The following is a 19,384-nucleotide window of genomic DNA, read 5'->3' as shown; positions in this document are numbered from 1 at the left end:
TCTCAGCCAGAAGCACACCCCAAGCCACCACCACTCTGGCTTGCTCCCACCCCCAAGAACCCCCCCCCCGCCATTCCAGATTCTAGACCTGCTGACTGGGTTCATGGCTGGGTCTAGCCAGGTCTGTCTACGTTAAGGGTTCCACAAACACCCCACAGGCCGTGGCCTCTGGGCGTGGGAACTGTGCCTTGGACCAGCGCTTCCCCTGAGGTGGTTGTCAGGGAGGTTAGCCCTCCTTGACGGCTGAACAGGTTCTTCCAGGATCCCCGGCTTCAGTTTTCGGGCGGAGGCCGCCGGGCGCCTAGAGGGCTCTGGTCCTGGTTTGAGGAGCACCCTTCCGGAGACAGGGTCCTGGATAACCACAGGCCAGGATTCTTAGAACCCTTAGAAGGCCTGGCGTTATCTCTGCGCTAATCTCGAGGCAGCGGCGGCCAACCAACTTCCTGGGAAAGGAGGCGGTGCAGTTTTTTTTTAAGTTTATATATACACATACAGACACATATATAAAAACAACTCCGCGCAACAACCAAAACAAACGCGCTTGCTGCAAAAGGGATTCCCAAAACCAGTTTCCTCTTCGCACGCGCCCCCTCATTTGCATGCAGACCCCGCCCCCGCGGAAGATCCGGGCATGTATTTGCATAAGGGGGTACTTGAAACGTTGAGGGTGGCATGCATATAAGAGCTGGCTCCGATTGGCTGGGGTACAGCAGGTGCTGCGTCCGGATTGATCAAAGCCAAGTGGGCGGGGCCGTCGCCCGGGGCGACTCTCTCGGGAGGCTCGTGCCCTGTCTCAGTAGCGTCGGGGCTGGCGCGCGCGGCTAATCTTAACGTTGCGCTGTTTGCCGGCTCTTCTGGGCCACCAGTTTCCTTACCTTCCACCCTGGCGCCCCCCAGTCCTGGTTCCCCAGCCTCGCTGCCCCGGGCGTCCACGCCTTGCGGGCTCAGCGGGCTCAATCTGCGCAGCTCCTCCTCCATGTTGACTAAGCCTCTGCAGGGGCTCCCGGTGGCCCCCATGACCCCCACGCCGCCGCCAGGTGAGAGAGGCTCCCCTACCGCGCTACCAGGCCGGGCGGGCTGAAGTGGTTGAGGGCGGCGCGGGGGGAGGGGGAGAGGGTCGCGGCCGGCCTCAGCACGCCGCCACCCTGACTTCCTCGCCTCCGCCTGCGTAGGAGGCAAGGATCGGGAAGCGTTCGAGGCCGAGTACCGACTCGGCCCCCTCCTGGGTAAGGGGGGTTTTGGCACCGTCTTCGCAGGACATCGCGTCACAGACCGACTCCAGGTATCCACCACGAGGGTCTTGGGAGGGCCAGGTGTGTGTGTGGCGGCGGCGGGAGCCCTGGGGCTGGGATGCTAATTGAGCAGGGAATGAGCCTACGGTGTGCGAGTGGTAGGGTCATGAGGGCCGGGATCCGGGTTGCTGAGGGTGTCTGAGTGCGCGCGCGCGCCTGTGTGTGTGGCGGTCCAGGTGGGTATGTGGGGGAAGGGGGGGTTTCAGGGCAAGGATTCTGGAAGTCCAGGGAGTGAGACTGGGGAGTGGGGGGTCGTGAGGACTCTAGACCTTGCGATCCAGGAGAGGTGGTATATATGTGGGAAGGTGGGGACCTAGAGTTGAGATTTTTGGGATTTTGGAGGCAGGTGTCCAGGGTGGAGCCGTGAGGACCAGGACCCCCCCTACAGGGTTGGGGTGTCCTGGGGCTGGATGGGAAGATCGAGGGCTTGGGGTGTTAGGAAATTCAGAACTCGTCACGTGGAGTGAGGGGTCCTGAAGCCTTGAGAAGGAAGAGCCCAGGGCCAAAGATGGTGGGAGAGGTGTACTTGGTTTTGGAGACTTGGAGGGCAGGGGAGAAGCTCCAGCTCATTTGGGGTTGTGGTGTGGAGTGGTTGGTTGGGACCAGAAAGACTAGGGTGAGGGTCCAGACTGGGAGAGGTCTGAGGGTCATCTGCTGGTCCCCTCACCTCAGCCCGCTTCTTCAGGTGGCCATCAAAGTGATCCCCCGGAATCGCGTGCTGGGCTGGTCCCCCTGGGTGAGTATCCTTGGAGTCCTTTTTGACCTGGCGACGCCATCTCTGACGATGGATTTCGCCTTTCTATGGTTTGTATGACTCCTTGGGCCCTGTAACGGTGAGAAGAACACTCCTACCAGCCCATGTTTACTCCCCTGTGGTGATATCCACACCTCCATGCAGTTCTGACTCACCCCAGTTCCCCTAGAGCCCTGGATTCTCCCCTCCCACCCTCCTTTCTCGCCTCCAAACATTGCCTCAGGGGCTGCCCGCAGGGCATGCTGGTGAGGAAAGAGGGGCAGAGGTCATTGGTTGCCATGGTGACGGTGGCTGCTTCTCTTCTGCCGTTAGAGCGCTAACGGACAACAGGGCGGGTCTGGGCAAGTTGTAGGGGCGGGAGCGCCCCCTGGCGGGCTCTGGGGAAACTGCGCCTGAGCAGGCTGTGGGACCCAGAGGGAGAAGGTGCGCCTGCGCAGTAGCGGAATTTTCATCACCGTGAGAAAACCTGTCTGCGGCTGTGCAAGTCAGCGCACTGGCCGGCAGAGGGCCCCAGCTCAGGCAGGAAGGCTGCTTCTGGCAATCCGTGTGCCCGCGCAGGGCTTCGAGAGTGGGGCGGGTGTTGTGACCAGTAACATGTGTGCCTTTTATTGAGCACCGACTGTATGCCTCAGACTTTGCTTCATCATAAAAGCTTACTGTGTTCCAAGTTCCACTAAGTACTTTCATTCAACACGGTTCTAGATGCTTGGTGACAGTGACAAAATATCACATAATGACACTATTGAGTTCTCACTTTGTGCCAGTTCCTTTGCAGTTAATCACTTTTAGCTATTTAACAACTGTATATTAGCACCTAGAACGTGCCAGGTACAATTCTAGGCACTTGGCAAAATACTACATTTATTGAGAGCTCTTTTTGTGCTAGTCCTTTTCTACTAATTGCTTTCACCTATTTAACAACTATGTATTGAGCTCTGCTCTGTTACCAAGCATTGTTCTAGTGTTTGAGCTATGGCAGTGAACAAAGCAGACAAACCATCACACAGTAATAGTATTTATTGAGTGCTAACTGTGTCAGATTCTATGCTATAAAGTGCTTTTATCTATTTAACAAACATTTATCAAGCAACACTGTGTGTAAGGTACTATTCTAGTCTCTTTACAGATGTCAGTGGACAAAACAGATAAATTACTACATAATAGTGTTTATCAGTTGCTTCTGCTGAAGGCCTTTTGTTAAGAACCACCTTCATTTATTCCTCAAACATTTCCTGAGGGAATTGCCTGGTGGTCCAGTGGTTGAGATTCGGCACTTTCACTGCTGTGGCCCAGGTTCAGTCCCTGGTTGGGGAAATAGGATCCTGCAAGCGGCACAGCCAAAAAACAAAAAAACAAAAAAAATGAACTGAGCTCCTATTACATGCCAGATGTGCAAAGGCTTTGGCTTTTTTAAAATTAATTTTTATTGGAATATAGTTGATTCACAATGTTGTGTTAGTTTCTGCTGTACAGCAAAGTGAATCAGTTATAAATATACATATATACACTTTTACTTTTTTTAGATTCTTTCCCAATATAGGTCATTACAGAGTATTGGGTAGAGTTCCATGTGCTATACAGTAGGTCCTTATTAGTTATCTATTTTATATATAGTAGTGTTAACATGTCAATCCCAATCTCCCAATTTATCCCTCCCCACCCCATAGCCTTAAGCTTGAATCACCTTCCCAATGGCTATGTGAGTGTAAGCCCTTAAGATGAGAGAACTGAGGCCCAGGGAAGGAAGTGGGTTGCTCAAGGCCACACAGTCAGGAGGCTGAGGAGCTATGATTTAAGTTCAGGCGAGAAGTCAGCCTCAAAGCTGCTAGCCTGACGTCTGTATTCTCTTTTCTCTCCCTGCTTCCCCCCCACCCCAGTCAGACTCAGTCACATGCCCACTGGAAGTGGCACTGCTATGGAAGGTGGGTGCAGGTGGTGGACACCCTGGTGTGATCCGCCTGCTTGACTGGTTCGAGACACCAGAGGGCTTCATGCTGGTCCTTGAGCGGCCTCTGCCTGCCCAGGATCTCTTTGACTACATCACAGAGCAGGGCCCGTTGGGTGAAGGCCGAAGCCGCTGTCTCTTTGCCCAGGTAGTGGCAGCTGTTCGGCACTGCCATGCCCGTGGAGTTGTCCATCGTGACATCAAGGATGAGAACATCCTGATGGACCTCCGCCGGGGCTGTGCCAAACTCATTGATTTTGGTTCTGGCGCCCTGCTTCATGATGAACCCTACACTGACTTTGATGGTAAGGCTTCCCTAAATCTCTGTGGGGGGAGTTTTCACCTTTTATCTTTTTGGCCTCTTGACATTTGATCTCCAGTGCTGGGGTATCCTGTAACCCTTGATCTATAGTACACCTTTATAAGGTTCTTGAATTTTAATATTAGGGGCTTTCAAGCCTTGCCCTCTAATAAGTCCATCTTCTGACAGTGCCCTGATCTTGTTCTGGGCTCTTATTCTGATGAGGGGATCCTGCTATTATCCTGAGTCTTCTTTTTCTGGTAAGGAGGTCCTACTGTACCTTTTAAGTGCTTTTATTCCATTGAGCTTCTATTCTGGTGAGGGGACCCTGCTCATACAGTGAATTCTCTTAATTCTAGTGAAGCAACCATACTTCCTGGGCGGGGGGATGGGAGAAGGGCATTATCAGAGAATGGTCTAACCTGTGGCTTGTGTGCAGGGACAAGGGTGTACAGCCCCCCAGAGTGGATCTCTCGTCACCAGTACCACGCACTCCCAGCCACTGTCTGGTCACTGGGTATCCTCCTCTATGACATGGTATGTGGGGACATTCCCTTTGAGAGAGACCAGGAGATTCTGGAGGCTGAGCTCCACTTCCCTGCCCACGTCTCCCCAGGTGAGGCCCCACCCGCCCTAGCCCACCAAACTTCATCCCTCCCAGGGATTGGTGCCCCCAACTCACTGCTAATCTCCTGTGTGCTTCTGATCTGCAGACTGTTGTGCCCTAATCCGCCGGTGCCTGGCCCCCAAACCCTCTGCCCGACCCACACTGGAGGAGATCCTGCTGGACCCCTGGATGCAGACACCAGCCGAGGATGCATCCCTCAACACTCCCAAAGGGAGTTCCACCCCTTTGGCCTGGTCCCTACTGCCCTAGTCCTGGCCAGGGCCCCCATTAGTTGGAATAGCCATCCCATGGCCACACCACAGGGATAGATGGACATCGTTGATCTGGTTTTACAGGTCATTAAAAATCCAGTGTTACTAGGGTCAGAGATTGGGGATCAGGGGTCAGAAGACATAAGCCAAGTTTACCTAGTCCCCATCCCAATCCTGCTAAGGAGCCTTCCTCCCAGAACGTACGCTCTCTTATTCTGGAGGGGGTCCTTCTTTGCTTCTTGTTTTGCTAAGGGTGTTTATTTGGTTGAAATTACTTACATTCTGAGCCTGCAGGGCTCTTATTCTGATGAGAAGTAACCCCTACACTGGCACCTCCTGCTACCACCACACAAACTTAGTTTAAATGCTCTGACTTGGGCAAGGGTGCTTTCCTTCCAAATACCCCAGCGGCTCTTATTTTAGCAAAGGGACCCTTTCCCCTAGCCTAGGGTCCCATATTCAGTCAAGCTGCTTGCCTACCTCAGCCCAGGGTTGTTTATTCTGGGGGAGGTAAGCCCTATTGTTGTCCCAGGGCTTTTGTGTGTGTGTGTGTGTGAGGGGACCCTACTCTGTTATCCCAAGTGCTCTTATTCTGGTGAGGAGAAACCCCACTTTCATGATTTGGGAGGGGATGGGAGATGGACACTACTAGAGTCCACTAGAATGGGGTGGATGGTTTTTGGGGGGATGGGGTGGGGGAAATAAGTCTTGTTGTTTGTTCTCCTAGAGCCCCACCCTCCACCTTTTTTGGATTCTTGCTGCCTCCTTCTGAGCCAGGGTTGTCCAGTTGCTGAAATGTAAATACTTATGTATTGGGGAAGGAGAGCTCCAACTGTATCTTCCTCTTCCTTCTCCCCCGCCTGGATTATTTAAAAAGCCATGTGTGGAAACCCACTATTTAATAAACGTAATAGAATCAGAAGCGACTGGCCATTTGTAGATGTGGTGAGGCATTCGTGGAGCATCTACTGAATGCTGAGCCAAGAGGGAGATGGATTGGACCTCTCTGTCCACGGGAAGCCTCAGTCTTGTGGTGCCATCCTGAAGATCTTTTATGGGTTCGTTTAAGGTGAAAGAAAAACTTGATTTTCCCCTCAGCTCTTATGTAGCACCCCGTATGTGCAGAAAGGCTGCTTTGGAGATACCGTAGACATTGAAGATGTCTGGGACACACTCCCAAATCAAAGATGGCCAGCTCAGAGGCAGAAAAAACTCCTTTCCCCCAACCCCAGGGGAGGAAATACCTTCCCCATGGGAGAAGAAAAGCCCTTTCTGGGGCTTGGTGAGGGCAGGGTGGGGGTTGAGCGTTGACAGGAATCTTCCTAGCCCTTCCTTGTTTTCTAATAACGTCCAAGGTGGAGTCACCTGTTTTGCCCCTACCTTTTCACCTCTTCCTTGTCTTCTTACCTGTTCATCCCGCTCACTTCAACTTCCTCAACTCTTGACTTACCTGCCCTGCCCTATTCTATCATAGTTTCACTTGTCCCGACCTCAGCTGTACCTTCTCTTGCCCTGCTTTCAACAGCTAACCTAGGGAATTTCCTGGCGGTCCAGTGGTTAGGACTAGGCGGTTTCACTGCGGTGGCCCGGGTTCAATCCCTGGTCGGGGAGCCAAGATCATGCAAGCCAGGCAGCGTGGCAAAAAACAAAAAACTAACCTGTAAACCTCTCACCTGCTGGCTTACCTACCCCCTTCTCACTTTTCCATTCATTTTTTTTTTAAACTAGCCAAGGTATTTTTTTTTAATTTATTTTTATTTATTTATTTTTGGCCGTGTTGGGTCTTCGCCTCTGTGCGAGGGCTCTCTCCAGCCGCGGCAAGCGGGGGCCACTCTTCATCGCGGTGCGCGGGCCTCTCACTATCGTGGCCTCTCCCGCTGCGGAGCACAGGCTCCAGACGCGCAGGCTCAGTAGTTGTGGCTCACGGGCCCAGTTGCTCCGCGGCATGTGGGATCCTCCCAGACCAGGGCTCGAACCCGCGTCCCCCGCACCAGCAGGCAGACTCTCAACCACTGCGCCACCAGGGAAGCCCCATCACTTTTCCATTCTTAATGGTGACTCACTTGTCCTCCCTTCTCAGTCTAAACTCTCCTGTGCCATTTCATTAGTATATCCTCAACTGCCCTGCCTTCATCTGCTCGCTTACCTGCCTGACCCTCACCTGCCCTGCTCCCTCAAAGTCTCACCTCCCTCCCAGATGCCCGCTGTCTCTCCAGGGGGCGGGGGTTGGCCTCGCCGACAGAAGGGAAAAGAACTTCAGTCCAACCCGGAAGGACCCAGGAGTTTTGATGCAGAAAGGGCGGTGCCATCAGAAGGTGGCAATAAAGAGCCGAGATAGGAGACGGACAGCGGAACCAAAGAGAGGAGGAGACAGAATGGGCGGGCGATATGGAAAGCGAGATCAAAGGGCGGGTTTAGTAACGGGAGTGGGCTAAAGAGGCTCTGTGAAGACGGCGGGAGACTGAGCCGGCTGCGTGCCCTGTCTCCGGATCCTGACGGAATTTGGAAATCCTGAGGCCGCTCTTAAAGTAGCGTTCAGGAGCGAACGAGGAGAGCCACTGCTCTGGGCAGCTTCTCGCTCGCCCCATCCCCACCGCCCCCGCCCCGGGGTCCCGGAAGCGGAAGTAACGGACACGGAAGTGGCCTACTGTTGCCGAGGGGACGGGCCAGGCAGATGCCAACATGGCAGCGGTGGGGTCCGGCGGTTCCCCTGCGTCGGCCGGGCCAGGGGCGGTCTCCGCAGGGGCGTTGGAGCCTGGGACCGCGACTGCGGGTGAGACAGGCTGTGGCTGAGCAGTCGGCGGCGGGCCGGGGGGCGGGATCGCTGGGGGGGTCAGAAAGGTTCCTCACTGAGGCGAGAGGGAGCATCCCGTACGGACCAACCTATGTGTGGCAGTGGCGGGTGGGAGGAGGACGTGTGTTTTGGGGGCGGGGAAGAGACCATTCTGAGGGTGATGGGGAGGTCCCTTCTGCAAATGGGGAGTAGAGACCATTCTGAGTTGGAGGCGGGTATTTCCTTTTGGGGAGGCTAAGACCACTAAGACCATTCTGAGTGTGCGTGGGGGTCCGTCCTTATACAAGGGAGAGACCATTCTGAGAGCGGGAGAGTTCTTCCTTATAGAAGGGAGGGGCTGTTCTGAGGGTAGTGGTTTCTTCCTTGTAAAGGGACAGGGGTATTGTGAGTTAGGGTGGGGCGGGTTCTTCCTTATGTGACTTAGAATATTTTGAGGATAGGGATGTCCATTATATGGGGAGAAGACCGTTCTGGGGGTCCCTTCCTGATGGAGATAGTTCATTGTATGTTGCAGTGGGAGGGGCCTTCCTTATATGGCGGAGAAAGGACGTTCTGAGGGCGCCAGGCCATTCCTTATAACGGGGAGAGTTCATTGTGAGTGTGAGCAGGACAAGGGATAATTCCTTGGCTGGAGGTGGGGGTATGCGGTGGTGGGAGGATGATTGGTGTATAGGGAAATATTTCCTTATATCGTTAAGGGACCCAGACCATTCTTAGTGGAGTAACCATTTACTACATGGGGTTCAATCCTTTGGACAGTGAGGGAATCATTTATTATATTTGTTAGACCATTCTGGGGTTAGGGAGGAATCAGTCCTCATAGGCGGGAGGGGTTGGAGAGACCATTCTGAGTGTAAGGGAATGGAATAATTTAGATGAGAGAAAGTTCCTTAGGGGATGGACATGCCTTATACAGTGGTCTCATTCCTTGTATTAGGGTATCATTTTTCACATGAGACAACCCTTCACTAAATAGAACCATCATTTCATATAAATCTTTGGTTGTTCATCCATAAAATGGGAACACTGATAGTTCCTTCAGAGGTCAGAGCCATGTAGGGGTCTGTTGAGGTGATCCATATAAATCCCTTATCCCAGTGATAGGCACACAGTAAGCACTCAATAAATGTCGAGGATGCAGTTGGTATTCTGTCCAGGGCAGGGTTGCTTCTCACTCAGGGGAGGGAGAGAGAGGGCTGAGGTGGGTGTCCAGGACCTGCCCCACCCATTTCCTGACACCTCAGCAAGGATTCCAGGTATGGGCTGGACAGGGAGAGGCCCACTTCTCCCTTTCTGGCTCTTCCTGCCTGTGGCTGAGGCAGTGGAAGCTGGCAGGGATCAGACTCACGTTGGGTCAGGATAGGCAGGCAGAAGGAGGAAGTAGCGGTGGCTAGGAGGATCCTGGTCGAGAAGGGAGAGGGGAGGGTGGTAGTGTGGTTATGCCACAGCAGCTTTTGACCCCTTCTTCCCCCTTACTCCTTCCATTCCCCACAGCTCACCGGCGCCTCAAATACATATCCCTAGCTGTGCTGGTGGTCCAGAATGCCTCCCTCATCCTCAGCATCCGCTATGCCCGCACATTGCCTGGGGACCACTTCTTTGCCACCACTGCTGTGGTCATGGCTGAAGTGCTCAAAGGTCTCACTTGCCTGCTGCTGCTCTTCGCACAGAAGAGGGGTATGAGCCAGGGAGGGGGGCTGCAGGGAGGGGGGCTGCATTGGAGTCGGTGGGTGGCAGTGTGTGTATGTGTGCGTGTGTGTGTGTGTGTCTGTCTGTGTACATACCCACACCCACGTGGAGGGTTTGGTTGGTTGTCTATGAAAATGCCTGGGGACTGTGTAAGTGCGGCTTGGCCGCCTTGTACCTCCAGCTATGAGTAGCTGCATCCACATGTTTATACCCCTAACTCCCCAGGAGCTGGCCAGTAAACACTGAAGGAGTGAGACAGTCTGTGCCCATAAGGTAGCAGGTGACCCTTACATGATGATTTATTGATTTCTCTCTAACTTTTCATTATGGAGAATTTCAAACACAAAATCAGAGAAAATAATAAAATGGTAAAATATCCATGTCCCATCACCGAGATTCAACAATGATCAACTCATGGCCACTCTGCCATTAAACAGCATCAGTGATTATCCACTCACTACCAATCTATGTGTCTGTTTACCTACTCCTGCACCTTGTTATATTGAAGTATGTCCCACATGAAGTATGATTTTGAAGTAAATTCCCTCTTATTATCTTGAGTAAATATTTCGGTACATTTAATATAATGACTTCAATCAGTCATGACTGCTAGAAATCATACATCAAAAAATTAACAATAATTTTTTAAGTTAATAAAATAATCAAATATCCAGTCAGTGTTCAAATTTGTAATGATTTCTCAAATGTCATAAAAGTTTTAAAAATTCTGTTTGAATCAGGTTTATATAAAGTCAGTGCTTTGTAATTGGTTGGTGTCTTCTAGGTCGGCTAGCCTCTAGGTTCCCCTCCAACTGTTTTTTTTTTTTTCTCTCTGCAGTTAATTTCTCGAAGACATAAGGTTGTTTGTCTTGTAGACTTTGGGTAGCCTGGATTTTACTGAGTGCCTCCCAGTGGTCTCATTTAACATGTTCTTCTGTCCTCTATATTTCCTATAAGTTGAATTTATTTACTAATTTAAACACCTCCCCCAAAGGCCTTCTTCTTTAAAATGTTGCCCAGTCATTTCTCTATAAAGGCCTCGCATGCGGCTCTGCCCTAGGTATTTACAGTGAAGAAAACATTCTCACCCACTCATTAGCTCCAGGGCCCTGGGAGGCAGCAGTTTAGGAACTCATCTGCTCTGTTCTAGATTGATTCTGAGACGGTTCGAGTGAACACTGTGTGGCAGGCCGTGTTCTGGCTGTGGAGGTGGACATGTTAGCGATGCAGACATGCATCTTGCCCTCAGGGGGCTGATATTTTAGATGGGGAGAAACAAATAGCTACAGGTTAATCACAGCTTTCATCTCTTATCTACAATTTCAGCAACCCCCCCGTTTTATTTTTTTAGTTTTCTCATTTGGTGTGAATGTGTCCACGAGTCACTGCAGAAATATGAATGTGCTTGATTACGGTGTGCAGCCCCATATACGTGATGTGTGTTATGTGAAATATATAGCATATATGCCGTGTTACCTTTCTAACACCTCGACATTTTTGAACACCCAAACCCCTGGGTCCAGGGAATTTGGGTAAAGGGTTAGAGATTGATAATTACTTCTGGGATTAATGCCATGAAGGGCAAGGGCAGGGTTTTGTGAATGAGCATCAGCAGGAGTTCCTCCAGTAACCTTGTGCAGTGGTTGTGGGGTTTTCCCTGAGGAGGGACACTCAGATGAGTCTTAAAAGATGAACTGCAAAAAAGTGGGGTGAGATATGCAAAGGTCTTATTATATAGGAAAGTATTCTCATTTATTGATTGGAGCAGGTCCCAGCCAGACTTTCTGCTTTAGAGTCAAGCCTGCATTCTTCCATGTGACAGGGGCAAATGCTTGGTGTGTGTGGGGCTGACAGAAGGAGGCGGCCAAGTGGAAGATGGCCCCTGCCCTCAGGGAGCTCTCAGGCTAGGAAGGAACTAGGAAAAGTCTAAAAGTTGAGTCTAAGGGACTTCCCTGGCAGTCCAGTAGTTAAGACTTCGCCTTCCAATTCCGGGGATGTGGGTTCGTTCGATCCCTGGTCAGGGAGCTAAGATCCCACATGCCTCGCGGCCAAAACACCAAAACGTAAAACAGAAGCAATATTGTAACAAATTCAATAAAGACTTTAAAAATGGTCCACATCAAAAAAAATCTTTAAAAATAAAATAAAATAAAAAAATAAAAGCTGAGTCTAAAACTTTCCCTCTGCTTGGTAAACAGCCTTCCACCCACACTCCTAGAGCTTCTACTTCACAAGCTCCTAGTTAGTGCTGATTATTTCATTGCACAAACTGTACTGAGTGCTTGCCCTGGGGCTTTGTGCCAGAGAGGTGGGCTCTAAGATGAGTGAAATGTGGTCTGTGATTCTCAGACTGAGTATCCGAAAGGCTTGCTGGAGACATGGTTGTACAGTAGAGAAACCGAGAGCGCAGACCTCATTCTAGCCCTCAGGGAGTCGAAGTGTGGTGGGGAGACACAGGACCAGGCGCAGTCCTGTCCTTTAGAGGATCCCCATCTTTGGAAGTCAGTGCTAAACAGGGATCTCCTCCCTCCACCTAGGTAACGTGAAGCACCTGGTTCTTTTCCTCCACGAGGCTGTCCTGGTGCAGTATGTGGACACACTCAAGCTCGCAGTGCCCTCTCTCATCTACACCTTGCAGAATAACCTCCAGTATGTTGCCATCTCCAACCTGCCAGCTGCCACTTTCCAGGTGAGCCCCAAGCCCAGGAACTGGCTGGGGTGGGGGATATAGGATGTTGGGGAGGGAGGGCTGCAGAGAGCAGGGGCTGTGTTTCCTCCAGAATGTCCGTGGATCTTCCTCAACCTCGGCTTCCTCATCTGTGAGAACTGGGAATGGAAATGGTAATAGTAGCTACTCACTGAGATTATTAAAAGAAGTAATATCTGGGAAGAGCCCTTGGTTGGTGATGGATAAGCTTTGGGCTATTTACAGGCAACCTTTAAGATGGTTAAAGAGCCTGGATTCTGGGGCCAGGCTGCCTGGGTTCAAATCCCAGCTCTGCTACTTTCCAGCTGTGTGATATTGGGCAAGTCACGTAACCTCTCCATCTCATCTTTAAATTGGACATTACAATAACACACTTCATATGTGAGGATTAAATGAATGCATGTGAAGTGCTTAGACCCACACCTAGCACACAGTAAGCTCTATGTAAATGTTTACTGACGTCATTTCATGGCTGATTCACTTGTATCAACACATCCTTATCAAGACCTCCCTCATCAGGATGTTTACCATTCATTCATTACCTGCTGTGTGAGGTGCTTCACATACATCAGTTGTATTTACAGATGGTATGTCAGGGCTCAGACAGGGCAAGTGCTTTGTCCCTCATCACACAGCTAGGACATGGGGTTGGGATGTGGACTTGGGTGTGGCCCAGGACATCCTTGCACAGCCATCCTCCTGTGTACTTTCTGGGAGGCACCTCAGAGCTATTTAGCCGCATCTCAGTCAGTGGCCAGTGGCTGGATATTTTTGCTGTTTTTATGGTTATCTACCCCACCCTGTCCCTCCATTGTGCCTGGGGGCCCACAGTGGGTGCCGTCCCCCACATGTACATGTTGGGGGTCGGGAGCAGCCCTCAGTGTCTTCCACATACCACTCGCAGGTGACGTACCAGCTGAAGATCCTGACCACGGCACTGTTCTCCGTGCTTATGCTGAACCGCAGCCTTTCCCGGCTGCAGTGGGCCTCCCTGCTGCTCCTCTTCACCGGAGTCGCCATTGTCCAGGCACAGCAAGCCGGCGGTGGGGGCCCGCGGCCACTGGATCAGAACCCTGGGGCGGGCCTAGCAGCTGTCGTGGCGTCCTGTCTGTCCTCGGGCTTTGCAGGTGTCTACTTCGAGAAGATCCTCAAGGGCAGCTCAGGCTCTGTGTGGCTGCGCAACCTGCAGCTGGGCCTCTTCGGCACAGCCCTGGGCCTGGTGGGGCTCTGGTGGGCCGAGGGCACTGCTGTAGCCCACCGCGGCTTCTTTTTCGGGTACACGCCTGCTGTCTGGGGCGTGGTGCTCAACCAGGCCTTCGGCGGGCTACTGGTGGCTGTTGTCGTCAAGTATGCCGACAATATCCTCAAGGGCTTTGCCACCTCCTTGTCCATTGTGCTGTCCACTGTTGCCTCCATCCGCCTCTTTGGCTTCCACGTGGACCCTTTGTTTGCCCTTGGCGCAGGGCTGGTCATCGGTGCCGTCTACCTCTACAGCCTGCCCCGAGGTGCAGCCAAAGCCATAGCTTCCGCCTCTGCCTCCACCTCTGGGCCCTGCACTCGTCAGCAGCCTCCGGGGCAGCCGCCGCCATCGCAGCTGTCTTCCCACCGTGGAGACGTCAGCACGGAGCCCTTTCTGCCAAAGTCAGTGCTGGTGAAGTGAGGGCTGGCGGTGGCGGTTGGGGGGAGACAGGGAGGGACACTGGTTGGAGGGTGTTGGGCATCTGCAGGACCCAAGTTGCCACCGGGGCCTGGCTCCCCTGGGGTTGGGTCTTTTCTTCCAGGTTGTCGAGACTTCCGGAAGCTTGTGGGACTAGGGCAGGGCATCACGTGAACCCTTCCTCGTAGCCAGGGGTTTTTAGAGCTGCCTCCTCTGTCTCAGTCTAACCCCTTCGGGGACCAGGTTGGGGGTGTTGTCATTCAAGGCTTTTTTTGTCTGCCTCCCTCAGCCAGAGGTGTCCTGTCTCTCATGCCTGGGAGAGTCCCTCCCAGCAATCCCTCCACCTTTGTAGGGACAAATTGGACAAAAATCCTACAGCTCTTTAGTAATGACTGATGCCTACGTGTGGGTTTCCGATTCTGATAGCTTGAGGCCTTCTCTCCTCCCTGACAACCACACTGGATCATATTAGTAGCTCTTTTTGTGGCCTTGGGGCAGCTTCCCTAACACAGGGACTTGAAAATGGGCCTCTTGTGAGCACCCAGGGAGAGAGGAAGGGGGGTGACAGCTGAGATTTTTGCATCAGCCCATTCAGGGGGAGGGTGCAGTAGGGGCCATTTGTTTGTGATTTGGGGGTTTGTGGTGTAATCAGATGAATGATCCAGGGTGTGGGAAAAATGGAGAAGGGAGGTCCTTGAAGTGGCCTAATCTCATGGAATCTAAGACACCGTCAGTTGCTGGATGCAGGGTTATTTTCTAAGATATCCTGAGAGGAAAAATAAAGCTGCCAGCCGCACTCGTGATACCCAACTGGCTGTACGAGGCACCCTTACTTCATGGGGAGGGGTGTCTTTAAATTGCTGAAATGTGGAACCTGCCCCCTGCACTCCCCAAAGACCCCTTAACTGTCTCCCAGGGTGTATATGGGGGGGGGGGTGGTGTGTGTGTGTGTGTGTGTGTGTGTGTGTGTGTGTGTGTGTGTGTGAGATGCCTGGGCTGTCTTTGCTATATGTACATAGGGCCGTTGGATCTTTATTTTTGATTAATTTGTTCTGATTTTTTGGTTTGTTTTTAAGGAACTGTAATGAACAAATGTCAGGATACCCAATGCCAAATAAAGATATTGTATTTATTTAGTCCACGTGTAGCTTTCTGACCCAGGGGACCCGCTCTCTCCACGTGGGCTCTGTTACTAACCCTGGGGACTACCAGCCTCACTAGTCATCCTCGCTTGCTCAGGACGTCCACCTGCCAGCCCACCCCAGCTTTCTGTGTTTTTCTTTCCTCCCGGTTCCCACCACAGGTTGCTCACCAAGGTGAAGGGTTCCTAGCCGCTGGGATTGAAGACGCTGGCCTGGCCTCGCTCTCCCTTCTTGCCCTGGTCCAGCCAGGACCAAATGCTCTGATCAGTATTGGGGGGGGCGGGTAGACACCGAACCCCCTGTCCCCACACCCCCTCTCCCACACAGGGCTGACATGACTAAACTCTGGCCCAGACAGGACCCAACCACCTCAGCCTCCAGCCCCTGCCACCCCCATGTCCCTGCTACCCCTACAGTATTATTTCTTAGGTGAGTTTTTGTAAATAAAACGTGTTTTGCATCTTGCTGGCTTGGGTTGGGAAGTCTCAAAAGTGTGAGAGAAGGAAGCACTCAGGTCTCATGGGCATGATCCACCAAAAAGCTTTTATTAAAAACCCCAGAGTGGGTGGGGGTGGGGAAGGTTCAGTCCTGCTGCTTGGTTCGGGAGGCCTCGGCATTGGCCCGGAGCACAGCCCCCGGGGATGGGTAAGGGCGCTGCTGGAAGAGGGGCCCGGCTGCTGTCGTGTCTGCACCCGTCTTGGCCTCATTCCGCTTGGGGAGTCCTGTTGACCACGTGCCTCTGGGGGTGACAAGGGGTGGGAGCGGGAATGTATAATATGTGTACTGTGGCAGGCACCTCCCACCCACAACTGACAAAGGGGGAAAGGAGACAGGAAGAAAGGAACGGTCAGCGGTGCAGTGAGTCAAGAGGAAAAAGGGCTCTTGAGGGGTGGTCAATTACCGGGGTGCATCTGAGTACGAGCTGGGGTCCATGGGGTCTAATTCTTCATCCTTCCGGCTTGCCACTGCGGAAGTAGGTGGCAGAGTGGGGTCTTCGACGGGGGCACAAGGAGTCCCGGACCACCGAGCTCTCCCATCCCCGGAAGAAATGGAGCCCGAGGCTGCCAGGCCCCAGGCTCAGGCACTCGCGTGAAGCCAAGCGAGGGCTTCCTTACACTGTGCACCCCTGGTGCCCCCCTTGCCTCACCCCAGCTTACCCTTCTTGCTCTTGGGGTAGGGAGCCAGCTCCTCCCGGCGATGGTGGCGCCGTTCTTTGCCCTCTTCCCGGTCCACCTTGTCATACCCGCGGTCCCGGTCCCGATCCCTGTCCCGCTCTCGCTCTCTGTCCACCTTGTCATAACCACGCTCCCGGTCTCTGTCAGACTTCTCGTGGCTCCGTTCTGACTTCTCATGGCTGCGTTCTGACTTCTCGTGACCTCGGTCCGATTTCTCGTGGCCCCGGTCCGATTTCTCATGGCTCCGGTCCAACTTCTCCTCAGTATCTGGGGACACGAAAGCCTTGTGACCTTCCTGCTCCCACCTCAGGACCCAGCAGCCTCTGCCTTCAACAGCCTCCTTTGCCTGGGGCTGGGCCTGCCTGGTCTTACCTGCCCCGGTCTTTTACCTGACCCCTCTCAGAGAACTGCTAGAACACTCGAGGCACCCTTGTATCTGCCAACTCACCTGCATTACTGCTCCTGAGCTTCTTGGCAGATTTGGAAACAACGGAGTTGGGATCATGTGGGGACAGCCAGGACACGAGGTCTGTGTCCGCATTCCAGTAGTAAGGGAGCCCGCTGCAGGGCAGTGGGAGGGAGGGAGGGAAGGAATGTCAGCACGGATATCCTCTCCTTGTAGCCTCAACTCTTGTCTCCCCAATCTCTGCCTGTACCTGCCCCATGCCAGGACCCTACAGGGAGGGCCCCCAGATCTCTTCCCTTGTGGCCCCCATTTACCCCCAGCCCGCCCCCACCACGTCCCCAGACTCACCAGGAAGGGTCAAACACCTTGTACCAGCTTGGCGGCAGGCCCTCCAACCGGGTAGCCTCATAGTCCACAGGGTCATCATCATAGTCCTCGGCAATGATCTCTTCCTCCGGTTCTGGCAGGACAAGGAGGGAAGGAGGACAGCAGTAAGGACCAGAGGGATCCCCATCCTGCAGTCAGGGCCTGGGGAGACACACTCACATTCACGTGGACCACGTGTGTGTGCCAGGTCTCAAGTGCCCTAAAAAATATTGCTCACATTCCAAATCCAAGTATCTGAGTATCAGGATTTACCAAAACATTTACCCAAATCTGTTCTGTTTCTGGGTTCAGATATGACATACTGTTACCTGAACTTATCTGGTTTCAGACTTTAGACAGGGATTCATTAAAAAACATGTATCCATATTTATTCAGTTCCTGAGTTCAGATAGTATGTGACACCATACTATCCAAATCTGTTTGGATAAAATTAGTTTCAACAAGGGGTTTATCTAAAAATATGTCCAAATCTGTTCAGCTCCCAAGCTTGACAAATACGAGGTTTCTGACTCCGGTATATTGAGTAGCAAGTTTGGATAGCACGGGATTTATCCAAACGCTTCTCTGAATCTATTCAGTTCCCGAGGCCTACAACTGTTGTCAGTTACTATCAACAGAATAAAAAAGGTGTATGAGTACCTGGACCTCCGTAGGTCTATCACAGATTTCACCTATGGATATAGCTAACAATGAAATGTATATGTCAGCAACAGCAGAGTGCCTGTCACACAATAGGCCCAAAATAGATGTCAGCTATAATCATCAGTATTGTTAGTAAGATATATACAATCAGCACAGGGCCTGGTACCAACAGCCTTAAAGTAAATATCATATCAATGATCATTATCAGTATTATTAACCAAAGATCTATGCTTGGCACACAACAGGCTTGTAATAGATGTCACTTATCAATAAAGTGAAAATAAGATGAGTTTTCCAGTACCTGGAACACCTTAGCCCAAACTAGATGCCAGCTTTTACTATTATTTACAATAAGGTAGAAATACTAGCAACAGCAGCACAGTAGGCCTAAATGATAGATCCTATCATTATTTTATATACTGTTCATCATAATGTGTATGACACACTTAAGAAGACCCAAAATACATGTCAGCTATTGATACGTTGAACAATAAGGTATATATCACCAGCACAGTGCCTGGCTCCACAGTAGGTCTAAAATAATGTTATCTACTAGTATGGTAAAGAACAAAGTATTAGCATCCTGCCACTGTACTTGGCCCACAGGAGGCTGCGGTAGATTTCAGCTTCTGTCAACTGTTACTATCCTTACTATTAGATACTTTGTAACCACTTCCAGGGACTGATGGGTGGATTAAACTTGGGATATAGAAGACCCAAAAATACACGTCAGCTGTCAGTATTATTATGGATGAAATGTCTATTTCCCGTCCCCACCCGCCTCCTCATACGGTAGGAATGGGTGTCAGGAATACGCATTGTTAACAGTGAAATGCCTGCCACCCCACTGCTTGGCGCGAAGTAGGTCCACGCTAGGTATCAAGTGGCAGTATCAACAACAAAGTGCCTGTCAAGCCTGGCACATGGTAGGCCTATCTGCTCTTAGCTCTCTCACCGGGCTCCAGATGTTTGAGAATGCCTCTCTTGGCCAAGCGGGTCTGCAGCGCAACGGGCAGCGGCATAGCGGATAGCAGACAGACCTAGGGAAGAACAGACAGACCAAAAAACAGCTCAGACGAGGACTGAATCTGGATCTTGTAACCAAGCGCCTCCCCCCAGCAAGTACTCATCTGGACCCCCACCTACCCACCTACACTAGGAGCTGGGCGACAGACCCTACGCTAAAAGGTGGAAGGGATAAATGGCAGTATCACCAAAACTCTCACCAACCCTCCTCTCCCGGGCCGGGTGCTCCAGGACCGGGTTCCTCTCCCAGGCCCAGGCTCCGCCCATTGCCAAAGGGGCCAAACGCGGCTGCCCCTCGCCCCAGAAATGGGCTCACCCAACTTCCCCCGAAGACTACCGGGTGGAAGGAACCAAAGCGCTGGGATGGGGGAGCAGAGTGCAACACCTCCTCCAGCTCCAAAAAATGCGCCCACCCCGACATTACCAATACAGTCACGCGGGTAGTGGAAAGCTGACAGACTGGCCGTCTCTCTCTCTCTCGTCGCTTCTATGATTGCCAGGACTACACGATTCTCTTCTCCCAAAGCCCAGAACGAGGTCCTCTCTCTCCGAGCCTGGAGGAAACTGGGCTACGCTAAGACTGCGGCG

At 52.1% G+C, this 19,384-nt stretch overlaps 3 protein-coding genes across 6 annotated transcripts; 2 read left to right on the top strand and 1 right to left on the bottom strand.

The window, feature by feature from the left end:
• The first annotated feature begins 802 nt into the window (after positions 1–802).
• Positions 803–5,834, top strand: PIM2 (Pim-2 proto-oncogene, serine/threonine kinase). The gene is made up of 6 exons (XM_068533150.1): positions 803–1,037; positions 1,173–1,282; positions 1,978–2,028; positions 3,924–4,296; positions 4,732–4,908; positions 5,006–5,834. The coding sequence occupies exons 1-6, from the start codon at positions 977–979 to the stop codon at positions 5,167–5,169; spliced, it is 936 nt and encodes a 311-aa protein (XP_068389251.1). The 5' UTR covers positions 803–976; the 3' UTR covers positions 5,170–5,834.
• A 1,753-nt stretch (positions 5,835–7,587) lies between these two features.
• On the top strand, positions 7,588–15,625 carry SLC35A2 (solute carrier family 35 member A2). Of its 4 annotated transcripts, none has more exons than XM_068532735.1 (5): positions 7,593–7,944; positions 9,460–9,642; positions 12,192–12,343; positions 13,856–14,002; positions 15,322–15,625. In XM_068532735.1, the coding sequence occupies exons 1-5, from the start codon at positions 7,854–7,856 to the stop codon at positions 15,445–15,447; spliced, it is 699 nt and encodes a 232-aa protein (XP_068388836.1). In that variant the 5' UTR covers positions 7,593–7,853; the 3' UTR covers positions 15,448–15,625. The 4 variants fall into 4 exon arrangements, with proteins under 4 accessions (XP_068388835.1, XP_068388836.1, XP_068388833.1 ...); XM_068532732.1 differs by having other exon boundaries at positions 7,594–7,944; positions 13,266–14,002; XM_068532733.1 differs by lacking the exon at positions 15,322–15,625 and having other exon boundaries at positions 7,594–7,944; positions 13,266–15,069.
• A 59-nt stretch (positions 15,626–15,684) lies between these two features.
• Positions 15,685–19,376, bottom strand: PQBP1 (polyglutamine binding protein 1). The gene is made up of 7 exons (XM_068532736.1): positions 19,221–19,376; positions 18,726–18,810; positions 17,090–17,201; positions 16,784–16,896; positions 16,318–16,602; positions 16,062–16,125; positions 15,685–15,899 (listed from the first exon to the last, which is right to left on the bottom strand). The coding sequence occupies exons 2-7, from the start codon at positions 18,790–18,792 to the stop codon at positions 15,743–15,745; spliced, it is 798 nt and encodes a 265-aa protein (XP_068388837.1). The 5' UTR covers positions 18,793–18,810; positions 19,221–19,376; the 3' UTR covers positions 15,685–15,742.
• Between the last annotated feature and the right edge of the window lie 8 nt (positions 19,377–19,384).

Source organism: Eschrichtius robustus, chromosome X (assembly GCF_028021215.1).
Source record: "Eschrichtius robustus isolate mEscRob2 chromosome X, mEscRob2.pri, whole genome shotgun sequence".
NCBI lineage: Eukaryota > Metazoa > Chordata > Mammalia > Artiodactyla > Eschrichtiidae > Eschrichtius > Eschrichtius robustus.
The sequence above is the reverse complement of the archived record's forward strand: the minus strand, read 5'-3'. Positions and strand labels throughout refer to the sequence as shown.

Excerpts from the sequence above, each read along its gene's own strand:
- PIM2 (XM_068533150.1), top strand. The coding sequence starts at position 977 with ATGTTGACTAAGCCTCTGCAGGGGCTCCCGGTGGCCCCCATGACCCCC. Across the intron at positions 2,029-3,923 it reads TGCTGGGCTGGTCCCCCTGG|TCAGACTCAGTCACATGCCC; the intron begins GTGAGTATCCTT and ends CCCCCACCCCAG. Across the intron at positions 4,909-5,005 it reads CCCTGCCCACGTCTCCCCAG|ACTGTTGTGCCCTAATCCGC; the intron begins GTGAGGCCCCAC and ends TCTGATCTGCAG.
- SLC35A2 (XM_068532732.1), top strand. The coding sequence starts at position 7,854 with ATGGCAGCGGTGGGGTCCGGCGGTTCCCCTGCGTCGGCCGGGCCAGGG. Across the intron at positions 7,945-9,459 it reads GCCTGGGACCGCGACTGCGG|CTCACCGGCGCCTCAAATAC; the intron begins GTGAGACAGGCT and ends CATTCCCCACAG. Across the intron at positions 9,643-12,191 it reads GCTCTTCGCACAGAAGAGGG|GTAACGTGAAGCACCTGGTT; the intron begins GTATGAGCCAGG and ends CCCTCCACCTAG.
- PQBP1 (XM_068532736.1), bottom strand. The coding sequence starts at position 18,792 with ATGCCGCTGCCCGTTGCGCTGCAGACCCGCTTGGCCAAGAGAGGCATT. Across the intron at positions 16,897-17,089 it reads AAGGTGTTTGACCCTTCCTG|CGGGCTCCCTTACTACTGGA; the intron begins GTGAGTCTGGGG and ends ACTGCCCTGCAG. Across the intron at positions 15,900-16,061 it reads TCGTACTCAGATGCACCCCG|AGGCACGTGGTCAACAGGAC; the intron begins GTAATTGACCAC and ends TGTCACCCCCAG.